Raw genomic sequence first — 10,648 nt, 5'->3', positions numbered from 1 at the left:
ATGAAACTTTTCTCTAAAGTTTGGGAGGAGAAGAAAGGGGGAAATTAGTTCATTCAAGTATGATTTTTCCAGTTTCCCGGGTAAGTGGTGCAGAGGTGCCCGGCCACCACCCTCCACCACAATGTACATGAGCACTTAGCAGAGCTGAGCGTGTTAATTAGAGAGGCAGGAGAAATAGCAGCAGCTTTCGTAAGTATATGGCTAAATTTACAGCAGAAAACCCCCAACTGTTATCTGTGACTGTGACGGGGGGCGCTTGTCCTAAAGTGATCCAAGAGCTGAGAAATAGCATGTGTCCAGATATGACAGCGAGACCCCTCAGCTATGCCAGGCAGCTGTTCCCCGGCTTCCAGGAGCGGCTCACATGTCAGTAGCCGACAGCGGGCAGCGAACCTCATCCTCAGTCCGGATTACTGCATCCAGGGGCTAGTCACTGGCTATAGAGAGGTAGTCACTGGCTACAGAGAGGTAGTCACTGGCTAAAGAGAGGTAGTCAACGGCCAAGAAGAGGTAGTCACCAGCCAAAGAGAGGTAGTCACCAGCTATAGGGAATAAGTCACCGGCTATAGAGAGGTAGTCACTGGCTATTGGGAGTTAGTCACCAGCCAAAGAGAGGTAGTCACCGGCTACAGAGAGATAGTCACTGGCCAAAGAGAGGTAATCACTGGCCTTAGGGAGTTAGTCACTAGTTAGAGAACTACTGATTGCCTATAGAGCTATTTGGTAGTCAGTCACTATAGTGGTCGTCATTGGTCGCAGTGGTAGCCACCGGGTAGAGGTAATCATTGGCTGTAGAAGTAGTCACCGGCTGAAGAGGAAGTCACCAGCCATAAAGGGACCGAGGGATAAGTCACTATGGCTGAAGAGCAGTCTTACTATGAAGACAGAATATCTAAAGACATTCTCACCAAGGAGATCGACCTGGTTGATAGAGACCCAAAGAAGATCAATGACGATGTGGTCAAGGTTTGGTCATTTATTTCTTTCCTTCCTTTCCATATTTGTCCGTCTGCATGAAATAAAGGACAGATGTCAGGGCGTATGGGACTGCAGGATCAGACTACACAGGGTTTGTTTGTAGTCTGTAGCCATAGAAACACATAGGTCTGCATAGGATCTGCAAACAAATGATAAAAAAAATATATTTTTTTTTCAATGAAGGTTATTGAAATTACGCTGATTATGTTACTTCTGTTTTCATGGTGGACATTAAAGGGTCACACCAACTTTGAATGAAACTATAATCTTACCTAGAGTGGACCCCCCCATCTGTTACCTCCTTACACTGACACTTATTGCTGGACGGCTGAGTCCGAGCGATTATGGAAATAAAATCCGGTGAAATCTCCAGAAATCATCAGAGCGGCGGCCGGTGGGATTGTCCACGAAATAAGAAACGTCTGCGAGCTCTTTAGAGTGACTTATGGGCAAGAAAACGTCTGATAATTAATTCTATGAAGTATGAAAAATTGTTCAGAGCTCCATCCAGAAAAGTGGACATTATTTTTTCTGACTTGTCATCCGTGTACGATCCGTTTTTTTACAGCAGCTATTAATAATTCACACGACCATTTACAGAGTTACAATGTATCCGTAACAATCGGATGTTGCACTGTGGATCCGATTATTTTCTCGCTCCCATAGACTTGTAGCGGTGAGGCTCAGCCGACTTTCAGAGGAAAATTGTGCACGCCGTGATTTTTTTCACATGCAGATTCAGTCAGTGACACTCGGGCCGAAAATACGATCGTGTTCACGAGCCCTTAGCCTGATCCATTATGGGGAAGCCACGGCAGAAGTTGGGGGTCTTCTCCGATTCAGCGCAGAATAGTCGTATCAATGTGGAGTTCCCTAGAGCTGCAGTTCTCTCTCCTGATACATTGTAACAAACCTTCCAGATGTGTAAGCAGGAAGCAGCATGAGATATTGAAAATGATGAGGATTTATCTATGACCAGAGGCAGTTTTTAAAGTCATTGAATCTGGCAGCAAATTTACAAAATGACGCTCAATATTTATTCAATTTGTTGCATCGTTCAAACAAAACACTTCAGTCTAGAACTGAAAAAGAGAGTAAGAGAGAAAGAAAAAGAAAGACAGATATGAGATAGACAATAGATATTTAGCCCTACGATATTATTCCTGATTCCGCTGCTATTATGGGACTTTATTATTTTCTGGAAGGCACAGATTTGGGTCGGAGCAGTGGACCGGGCCTCGCTGATTTCCACCGTCTGATACTTTTGATTACTGAGTCTTTATTTTGCAATCGTTTTTACTGCAGATGAATCTTCAATATGAGAAGGAAGCAGAGGAGGTGACGCTGGCTTCCGCAGGGAACATGGAGTTAACTTGTTACCCATCAGAAAAGCTTCAAAGAGAATTTGGGGGGGAAGTTTCTAAACCTGCGGCCTCTTTCATGTCCCCCAGAATCACTAACCATTCTGTTTGATGGACGTCCTCACAGGAAGAAGGAGAAACTTTAGTAAATTTCCTGGCTGATGGGGAATCTACGTTGAGGAGTCTCTTGCTGCTCACACGAGCTGCGAGAAGTCATATAATTTAATGGGATTTCTCCCTCACCAAAAAAAAGTTCAATGCTGCGCCAATAACAACCCAATTTGGCACAGTTATAGGGACTTTTATTAAAGGGCTCATCCATTCAGCTTTTTCGGAAACCCCCTGTCCTCTGGCTGCAGTTTGTTTAAAAATGGGTCCAGTTCTGAGTCTCCGCCGCTGCTCCCGATGTCTGTTAGACTGTGTGCACATGTTGCATTTTTGCTGCTTTTTTTCAGTGCAGATTTGTCACAAAACCTGAAGGATTTCCTAGTCCCTGCAAAGTGAATGAGAATCCTTAGGTCTCATGCACATGTTGCTTATTTTTGACTTGCAGATTTATATCTGCGGTGTTAATTCTTTCAGCATTTTTGCTGCAGATTTCACCCATAGTAACAAGTGGGGAAAATTCTGCACCAAAAATGCAAGTAAAAACATAGCAAAAATGCAGGGTTTTGACAGTGTTTTTCCTACCAAGAAATGGTGCAGAAATTTCTGCACCAAACACTTTACATGTGCACATAGCCTTAATATCATCCTGCAGCTAATTAGTGAGCACACTGATTGTCTGCAGTGCTGACATCATGCAGCTAATCAGTGAGTCCACTCAGAGCCGCTGAGCTCACACTGATTGGCTGTAGAGCTGTCCACGTCACATCAGCGCTGCAGACACTTACGGACACAGCGGAGAGTCAGTGCTGGACCCAAGGAGGGCGAGTAAAGCACAGTTTATTTTATTTTTTTTAGATTTTCCTACATTTTTCCTTTAAATTTTCCTAATTTGGAAAACCCCTTTAAAGGGGTATTCCATCCAATAGCATTCCTCACCTATCTACTGGATATGTTACATTAGATCAGCGGGATCCAACAGTTGTGACCCCCACAATCGATCAAGGAGAACTATATCACAAGTGCAGCAGCCGGACCCCACTGATTCTTCATTATCACTATGTAGTTGATTATTAATGCCTGCTTTGGGCAGAATATCCCTTTATGTGATTATTTTTCTGATGAGAAGTGACCACATATTGCTGCAATTACTTATTAGTGGAGTCCAGTTCTTATGACAACCCCCCATAATTCCTCAAAATTAACATAGTGGCCCGGGGTGTCACAAAATTGCCTAAATTCCCCTAAACACCTGATTGGGGCTGTGGTGCTGTTTCCTGCACGGCAGCTGCTTGGGGGTGAACGTCTTCCTGCAGGGAATAAATCAAAGTGATCTCAGTCCTTTGATTCCTGTGTTCAGCATCTATCAGATATTATATTACAGTGGGACTGCCCCTTTAATTAACATAGAATGAAAAGTCCGGTGGGTTTCCAATATATTTTTTACACCTGTGCTTGTTATCAGTGCATGGAAACATTCTTGCATTCTATGGTTTGGCCAGTCCTGGTCACAGTCAGTGGGGGATTGGAAGATCCAGCCAATTGTGTCTGAAGGGTCCCATCACTTTAAGATTTGTAGGCTTTTATCTATGGGTTACTGAATCTTAAGGGGTAACTTTTCTCCTTGTGGAGAGCGCTAAGCCGGCACAAGGACTCTTATGGGCCGTGTAATGCTCCCCTAGGAATTTAAATGTGCAAATATCCTCTTTAGAGAGAAAGAGGATGAGAACTCTGGCGCCACCTACTGGATGTATCCATCCTAAAAGTAAATATTGGCCCTTTAATGAACCTTGCTACATGACATAGGATAAGAAGCCAAACCAGAAATATGCAAACAAGTGTTTCTGGGTGTTTCCCCGTCATAAGTGCAAAGCAAGAGATCTGATTTGGCTGAGTGAGAGGCCTCTGACAGAGGATCTAAAGGGGAATGGTGACAAGGAGAAATGTTCTCCCTTAGATCCCCCGTCAGAGGCCTCTCACCCAGCCCAAATAGATTTCTTGCTTGCACTGAGGAGAGGCAAACATCCAGAAACACGTGTCCGTATAGGGAGTTTCTGGTTTGGATTCTTTAATGTGCATGGCAATGCTTGTAAAGGGTTAATATAAACTTTTAGGATTGCTACATCCAATACCTGACACCTGTGGTCCTTTCCTCTCTGAAGATGCTATTTCAATATTATGGGATCCTATCACTGTGGTTGGAGGGTCTTGTCCTTCTGATTCATTGATCTTATCATTGTGGGGTTGAAGGGTCCTTTCCATGTGATTCGTTGATCCTATCATTGTGAGGTTGGAGGGTTCTGTCCTTCTGATTCGGGGGTCCTATCACTTTAGGGTTGAAGGGTTCTTTCCATGTAATTCGTTGGTCCTGTCCTTCTGATTTGGGGGTCCTATCACTTTGGGCTTAGAGGGTCCTGTCTATGTGATTCAGGGGTCCTATCACTGTGGGGTTGGAGGATCCTGCCCTTCTGATTCGAGGGTCCTATCACTGTGGGGTTGGAGGATCCTGTTCTTCTGATTCGGGGGTCCTATCACTGTGGGGTTGGAGGATCCTGTTCTTCTGATTCGGGGGTCCTATCACTGTGGGGTGGGAGGATCCTGTCCTTCTGATTCAATGGTCCTATCACTGTGGGGTTGGAGGGTCCTGTTCTTCTGATTCGGGAGTCATATCACTGTGAGGTTGGAGGATCTGTCCTTCTGCTTCGGTGGTCCTATCACTGTGGGGTTGGAGGGTCCTGTCTATGTGATTCGGGGGTCCTATCACTGTGGGGTTGGAGGGTCCTGTCCTTCTGATTTGGGGGTCCTATCACTGTGGGGTTGGAGGGTCCTGTCCTTCTGATTCAAGGGTGCTATCACTGTGGGTTTGGAGGGTCCTGTCTATGTGATTCGGGGGTCCTATCACTGTGGGGTTGGAGGATCCTGTTCTTCTGATTCGGGGGTCCTATCACTGTGGGGTTGGAGGATCCTGTCCTTCTGATTCGATGATCCTATTACTGTGAGGTTGGAGGCTCCTGCCCTTCTGATTTGGGGGTCCTAGCACTGTGAGGTTGAAGGATCCTGTCCTTCTGATTCAGGGGTCCTATCACTGTGGGGTTGGAGGTTCCTGTCCTGATTCAGGGGTCCTATCAGTGTGGGTTTGGAGGGTCCTGTCTATGTGATTCGGGGGTCCTATCACTGTGGGGTTGAAGGGTCCTGTCTATGTGATTCAGGGGTTCTATCACTGTGGGGTTGGAGGGTCCTGTCCTTCTGATTCAAGGGTGCTATCACTGTGGGTTTGGAGGGTCCTGTCTATGTGATTCGGGGGTCCCATCACTGTGGGGTTGGAGGGTGCGGTCTATGTGATTTGGGGGTCCTATCACTGTGGGGTTGGATGATCCTGTTCTTCTGATTCGGGGGTCCTATCACTGTGGGGTTGGAGGATCCTGTCCTTTTGATTTGATGGTCCTATCACAGTGAGGTTGGAGGATCCTGCCCTTCTGATTCAGGGGTCCTATCACTGTGGGGTTGGAGGGTCCTGTCCTTCTGATTCGAGGGTGCAATCACTGTGGGTTGGAGGGTCCTGTCTATGTGATTCAGGGGTCCCATCACTGTGGGTTGGAGGGTCCTGTCTATGTGATTCAGGGGTCCCATCACTGTGGGGTTGGAGGGTCCGGTCTATGTGATTTGGGGGTCCTATCACTGTGGGGTTGGAGGATCCTGTCCTTCTGATTTGATGGTCCTATCACTGTGAGGTTGGAGGATCCTGCCCTTCAGATTCAGGGGTCCTGTCACTGTGGGGTTGGAGGGTCCTGTCCTTCTGATTCGGGGGTTCTATCACTGTGGGGTTGGAGAGTCCTGTCCTTCTGATTCAAGGATGCTATCACTGTGGGTTTGGAGGGTTCTGTCTATGTGATTCAGGAGTCCCATTACTGTGGGGTTGGAGGGTCCGATCTATGTGATTTGAGGGTCCTATCACTGTGGGGTTGAAGGGTCCTGTTTATGTGATTCGGGGGTCTTATCACTGTGGGGTTGGAGGGTCCTGTCCTTCTGAATCGAGGGTGCAATCACTGTGGTTTGGAGGGTCCTGTCTATGTGATTCAGGGTTCCTATCACTGTGGGGTTGGAGGGTCCGGTTCTTCTGATTCGGGGGTCCTATCACTGACTTGCTCTTGTCCCTTCTTTTCACAGCTGGACTTTGAGGATGTGATCGCAGAGCCGTACGGGACCCACAGCTTTGATGGAGTTTGGAAAGCCAGTTATGCCACCTTCACAGTCACCAAGTACTGGTGCTACCGGCTGCTCTCCGCCCTGGTCGGCATACCGCTGTCCATCCTCTGGGGCGTCCTCTTCGCTCTCGTCTCCTTCTGTCACATCTGGGCCGTGGTTCCGTGTGTGAAGAGTTACCTGATAGAGATCCAGTGCGCCGGCCGGACATTCTCCCTGTGCATCCGAACCTTCTGTGACCCGCTGTACGAAGCCATGGGAAAAGTCTTCAGCGCCATCAAAGTAACGCTGCAAAAACAGGGGTGAGCAGCATCGAGCCCGGCACATTGCACCGAACCCTCAGCACTGCAGTGGAACATTCATTTTCTACCGATTTTTACACCTTTCCATTTCTTCCATTATTTGTTGTGTTCCCTTGTCTACAACCTGACACAATGTAACGACTCTTCACCTCTGTTCTCTATGTTTCTTTTATAAAGGGGATTTCTGCCTGAATGTAAATCAACCTTGTAAATTCTGCAGTTCGGGTTTTGATTCCTGATAATTCTCAATATCTCTGCTTGTTGTCAGCAAATGAGAACATTTTTTTATTTGCCAGCAAGCAGTGATACAATGTATCCAGTCTGTCACCTTCTCTCCTGCTGAGGAACACAAGGGATAAAAGGATAATTGTTAAATGGTTAATTATGGAAATTCATTTGGAATGTTAATTAATAATCGATAATCATTTTTCTTAAATTTGAGTTCTATACAAGGATTGCATCAGCCATCGTGTCTAGTTGACATGCGTTATTTGTATGTGTATTTTTGGTTCACTACCATATGTAGAACAGGTGTCCATACGACTGGCTATAAAAGCCCATGGTACAGAAAGGGGGGGCTCTCTTGCTCTTCCCACCCCACAAGAAGAATCTTCATGCTGAGAAGCAGATGACATGTAGGCCTGGACACGTACTGGACAAAGACATGATTTACCAGCCAGGATCCAAGGAAAGATGGGTGAATCTCAACAATTAAGCTAATTATGGACAATTACTTTATAACTAGTGTTGAGCATTCCGATACTGAAATATCGGGTATCGGCCGATATTCGCGGTATCGGAATTCCGATACTTAATTCCGATACTATTGCAATATCGTATACCGGAATCGGAAGTTCCCATAATGCAATGAGACATTTTCATTTTATTCAGCCAATGAGGATCCTAAGAAGTGTGGGCACATCCTGTTAGGCATGTAGGCATCTTAACTAATGGCATGGCTGTGATTGGCTGCTGAAATGATGTCATGATGCACTATAAAAGCCACCGCCGCCATTTTGAGCTCACTCTGCTGTGAATTCAGTTAGGGATAGGACGCTGTTGTTCTGAGGGACAGTTTTAGCTACCTATTTGCTCTATACTGCTTTACCCAAGCTACTTTCTAAATCACTGTGCCTTGCAGTGCTAGTGCACAGTTCCCTGTGCTGTTCACCGCTATCTGCAAGGTCTGGTGTGTGAGTGCAGCTCACCCTGTAGTGTGTGCTTCAGCCACGTCTGGTTGTAGTGCACTCAGTGTGTGTCACTGCCTCATACATTGTCCTTTTTTGCCAATTCATAATTTTTCCTGATATCTCCTATTAGTGTGGTGGTTCCATCTGTATTCAGCTAAATTGGTTCCAAACACACTATATAGGAGTAGATAGAGAATTTTTTTTCCGTCTTGCAGCACTAGTGCACAGTGCTCTGCATCTGTACTGTTCACCGCTGTCTGCAAGGTCTGGTGTGTGAGTGCAGCTCACCCTGTAGTGTGTGCTTCAACCCCGTCTGGTTGTAGTGCACTCAGTGTGTGTCACTGCCTCATACATTGTCCTTTATTGCCAATTCATAATTTTTCCTGATATCTCCTATTAGTGTGGTGGTTCCATCCATATTCAGCTAAATTGATTCCAAACACACTATATAGGAGTAGATAGAGGAGCCTTTCTGCAGCATTGGGCCCTGCAGCCCCAGCCAGATTAGTATTAGCCTATTTTTTGCAGCCTCATCTATTGCATTGTAGGTTACCTTCCTACATTGTAATAGCTACAAAAAGTTTGTGATACTATCGTTATTACATCTTTAGGCACATCCAGTGTCTTTTTGTGACAAAAAAAACCTAAATAAAGTTCACCAAACACTCCACTTTACAGTTGTGTAGGCCACATTAGCTCATATTAAAGTCTAGTCCACACTTTATAAAATTAGTGTTTCTTATACCTGTTAGCAGCTGTTCAGGAATAAGCACACTAAGCCCTTAGTACTTTTCTGCCTATCTTTATCAGTCTACCAAGATGAAGAAGGCAGGGAGTAAGGCATGTGGTCGTGGTCGTGGGCGTGGGCGTGGAGTTTCTGCAGGGAGAGGACGTGAGGATTCTGTGCCTGCAGGGAGAGGACGTGGGGATTCTGTGCCTGCTGCGGGCACCAGTGACTCAGCATCCCCCAGTTTTACCAGGGAACAGTCCTTTATGCGCAGCTTTGTAGGAGCTAGCCGTACCCCACTGCTGCGCGAGGACCAAATTGAAGCCGTTGTCGGATGGATGGCAGCTAACGCATCGACTTCAATTAGTTCCAGATCCTCTCAGGTCCTGAGCACTGAAGAGCACCCATCTGTCTCTTCACCACCTGCCAAATTGCCCAGGCAGTCAGAGAGCCCTGGACAGGAGCCATCTCTACTTCTGTTCTCTGAATCTCTTGGCTTGGAAAGAGGGGGCCAGCCAAGCAGAATTCGAGAATTTGAAGAAGAGGTAGTATGCAGTGATGCGCAACCGTTTTGTCTCTCTGAATCTGAAGAGGCGGGTGGGCCAGTGCCTATGGTCAGCAGCACACCTCAGTACGCATCTGATGATGAGACTCAGGTGCCACTTTCTGGTGCGTACTGTGCTGTCGAGACTACCCAGGAGAAGCAGTTGTTTGAAGAGGGTGGTGTAGATGATGAGGTCCTTGACCCATCATGGCGTGAGGGACAGGAAGGTGGTGGGAGCAGCTCTGAGGAAGAGATTCCCCGAACGGCCCAAAAAGGAGGGAGAGGGAGGGGGCAGACTTGGTTGCCTGTAGCCTCCACTTCGGCACCCATTAGGAGCATGGCTCTTCCAAAATCCAAAGCGGGCGCTCCCAAGACTTGCAGTGCCTGGTCCTTTTTTGACACAGTTGCAGATGACATTTGCTTTGTCAAATGCAAGCTGTGTAATCAGAAGGTGAAAAGAGGGAAAAGTGTCAGCAACCTCAATACCACAAATATGTGGAAACATGTGCGGACCAAGCACGTGGTGGAGTTACACAAACACACTGAAGACCTAGGCCAACCTACAGCGCCACCTACCACCTCTTCAGCTCGTGTTGTAGCCTCTTCCTCCAGCTCACACACAGCTGGTTCGGCTTCCTCACAGGATCGCCATGGAAGAATCTCTGGCACTGTTGTACAGAGACACAGTGTAATTCCACCCACAGCACCACTTTCCCAGTCATCCTCACACTCCCAGGCCAGTCTACAGCCATCGTTAGCACAGGCATGGGAGAAAAGGCGCCCATACTCGGCAAACCACCCCCGAGCACAGGCTCTGAATGCTGGCATTGCTAAACTACTGGCCCTTGAAATGCTATCATTCAGGCTGGTGGAGACTGACACATTCCGTAACTTTATGGCATTGGCAGTCCCACAATACAACGTGCCCAGCCGCTTTTATTTCAGCAGGCAAGCCGTCCCTGCCCTGCAACATCATGTGGAGGGAAAAATTAAACATGCGCTACAAAACGCCGTCAGTAGCAAGGTCCACCTGACCACTGATGCGTGGACCAGTAAGCATGGACAGGGACGATACCTTTCCCTCACTGCCCATTGGGTAAATGTTGTGGAGCCGGGTACAGATCTTGAGAGTGGCGCTGTACGTGTTCTGCCAACTCCAAGGATTGCAGGAATCCAGTCTGTACACATTGACTCCTCCTCATACTCCAGTTCCTCTGAATCAGCGCTGCAGGAGCCGT

At 46.9% G+C, this 10,648-nt stretch overlaps 1 protein-coding gene across 1 annotated transcript; it reads left to right on the top strand.

Moving 5' to 3' along the window:
- Window positions 1-245: 245 nt before the first annotated feature.
- CAV3 (caveolin 3) lies at window positions 246-7,788 on the top strand. The gene is made up of 2 exons (XM_073642795.1): window positions 246-966; window positions 6,612-7,788. Exons 1-2 carry the CDS (start codon window positions 856-858, stop codon window positions 6,951-6,953), a joined length of 453 nt encoding a protein of 150 aa, XP_073498896.1. The 5' UTR covers window positions 246-855; the 3' UTR covers window positions 6,954-7,788.
- Window positions 7,789-10,648: the final 2,860 nt, after the last annotated feature.

The sequence above is a fragment of the Phyllobates terribilis genome, unplaced genomic scaffold (genome assembly GCF_046119375.1).
Source record: "Phyllobates terribilis strain yellow unplaced genomic scaffold, ASM4611937v1 Scaffold_8__6_contigs__length_399053987, whole genome shotgun sequence".
Classification (NCBI taxonomy): Eukaryota; Metazoa; Chordata; class Amphibia; order Anura; family Dendrobatidae; genus Phyllobates; species Phyllobates terribilis.
The sequence above is the reverse complement of the archived record's forward strand: the minus strand, read 5'-3'. Positions and strand labels throughout refer to the sequence as shown.

What these genes read in the sequence shown, in the direction of transcription:
- CAV3 (XM_073642795.1), top strand. Translation starts at nt 856, where the DNA reads ATGGCTGAAGAGCAGTCTTACTATGAAGACAGAATATCTAAAGACATT. An exon ending in TCAATGACGATGTGGTCAAG is followed by an intron (nt 967 to 6,611) that starts GTTTGGTCATTT and finishes TTCTTTTCACAG; the next exon opens with CTGGACTTTGAGGATGTGAT.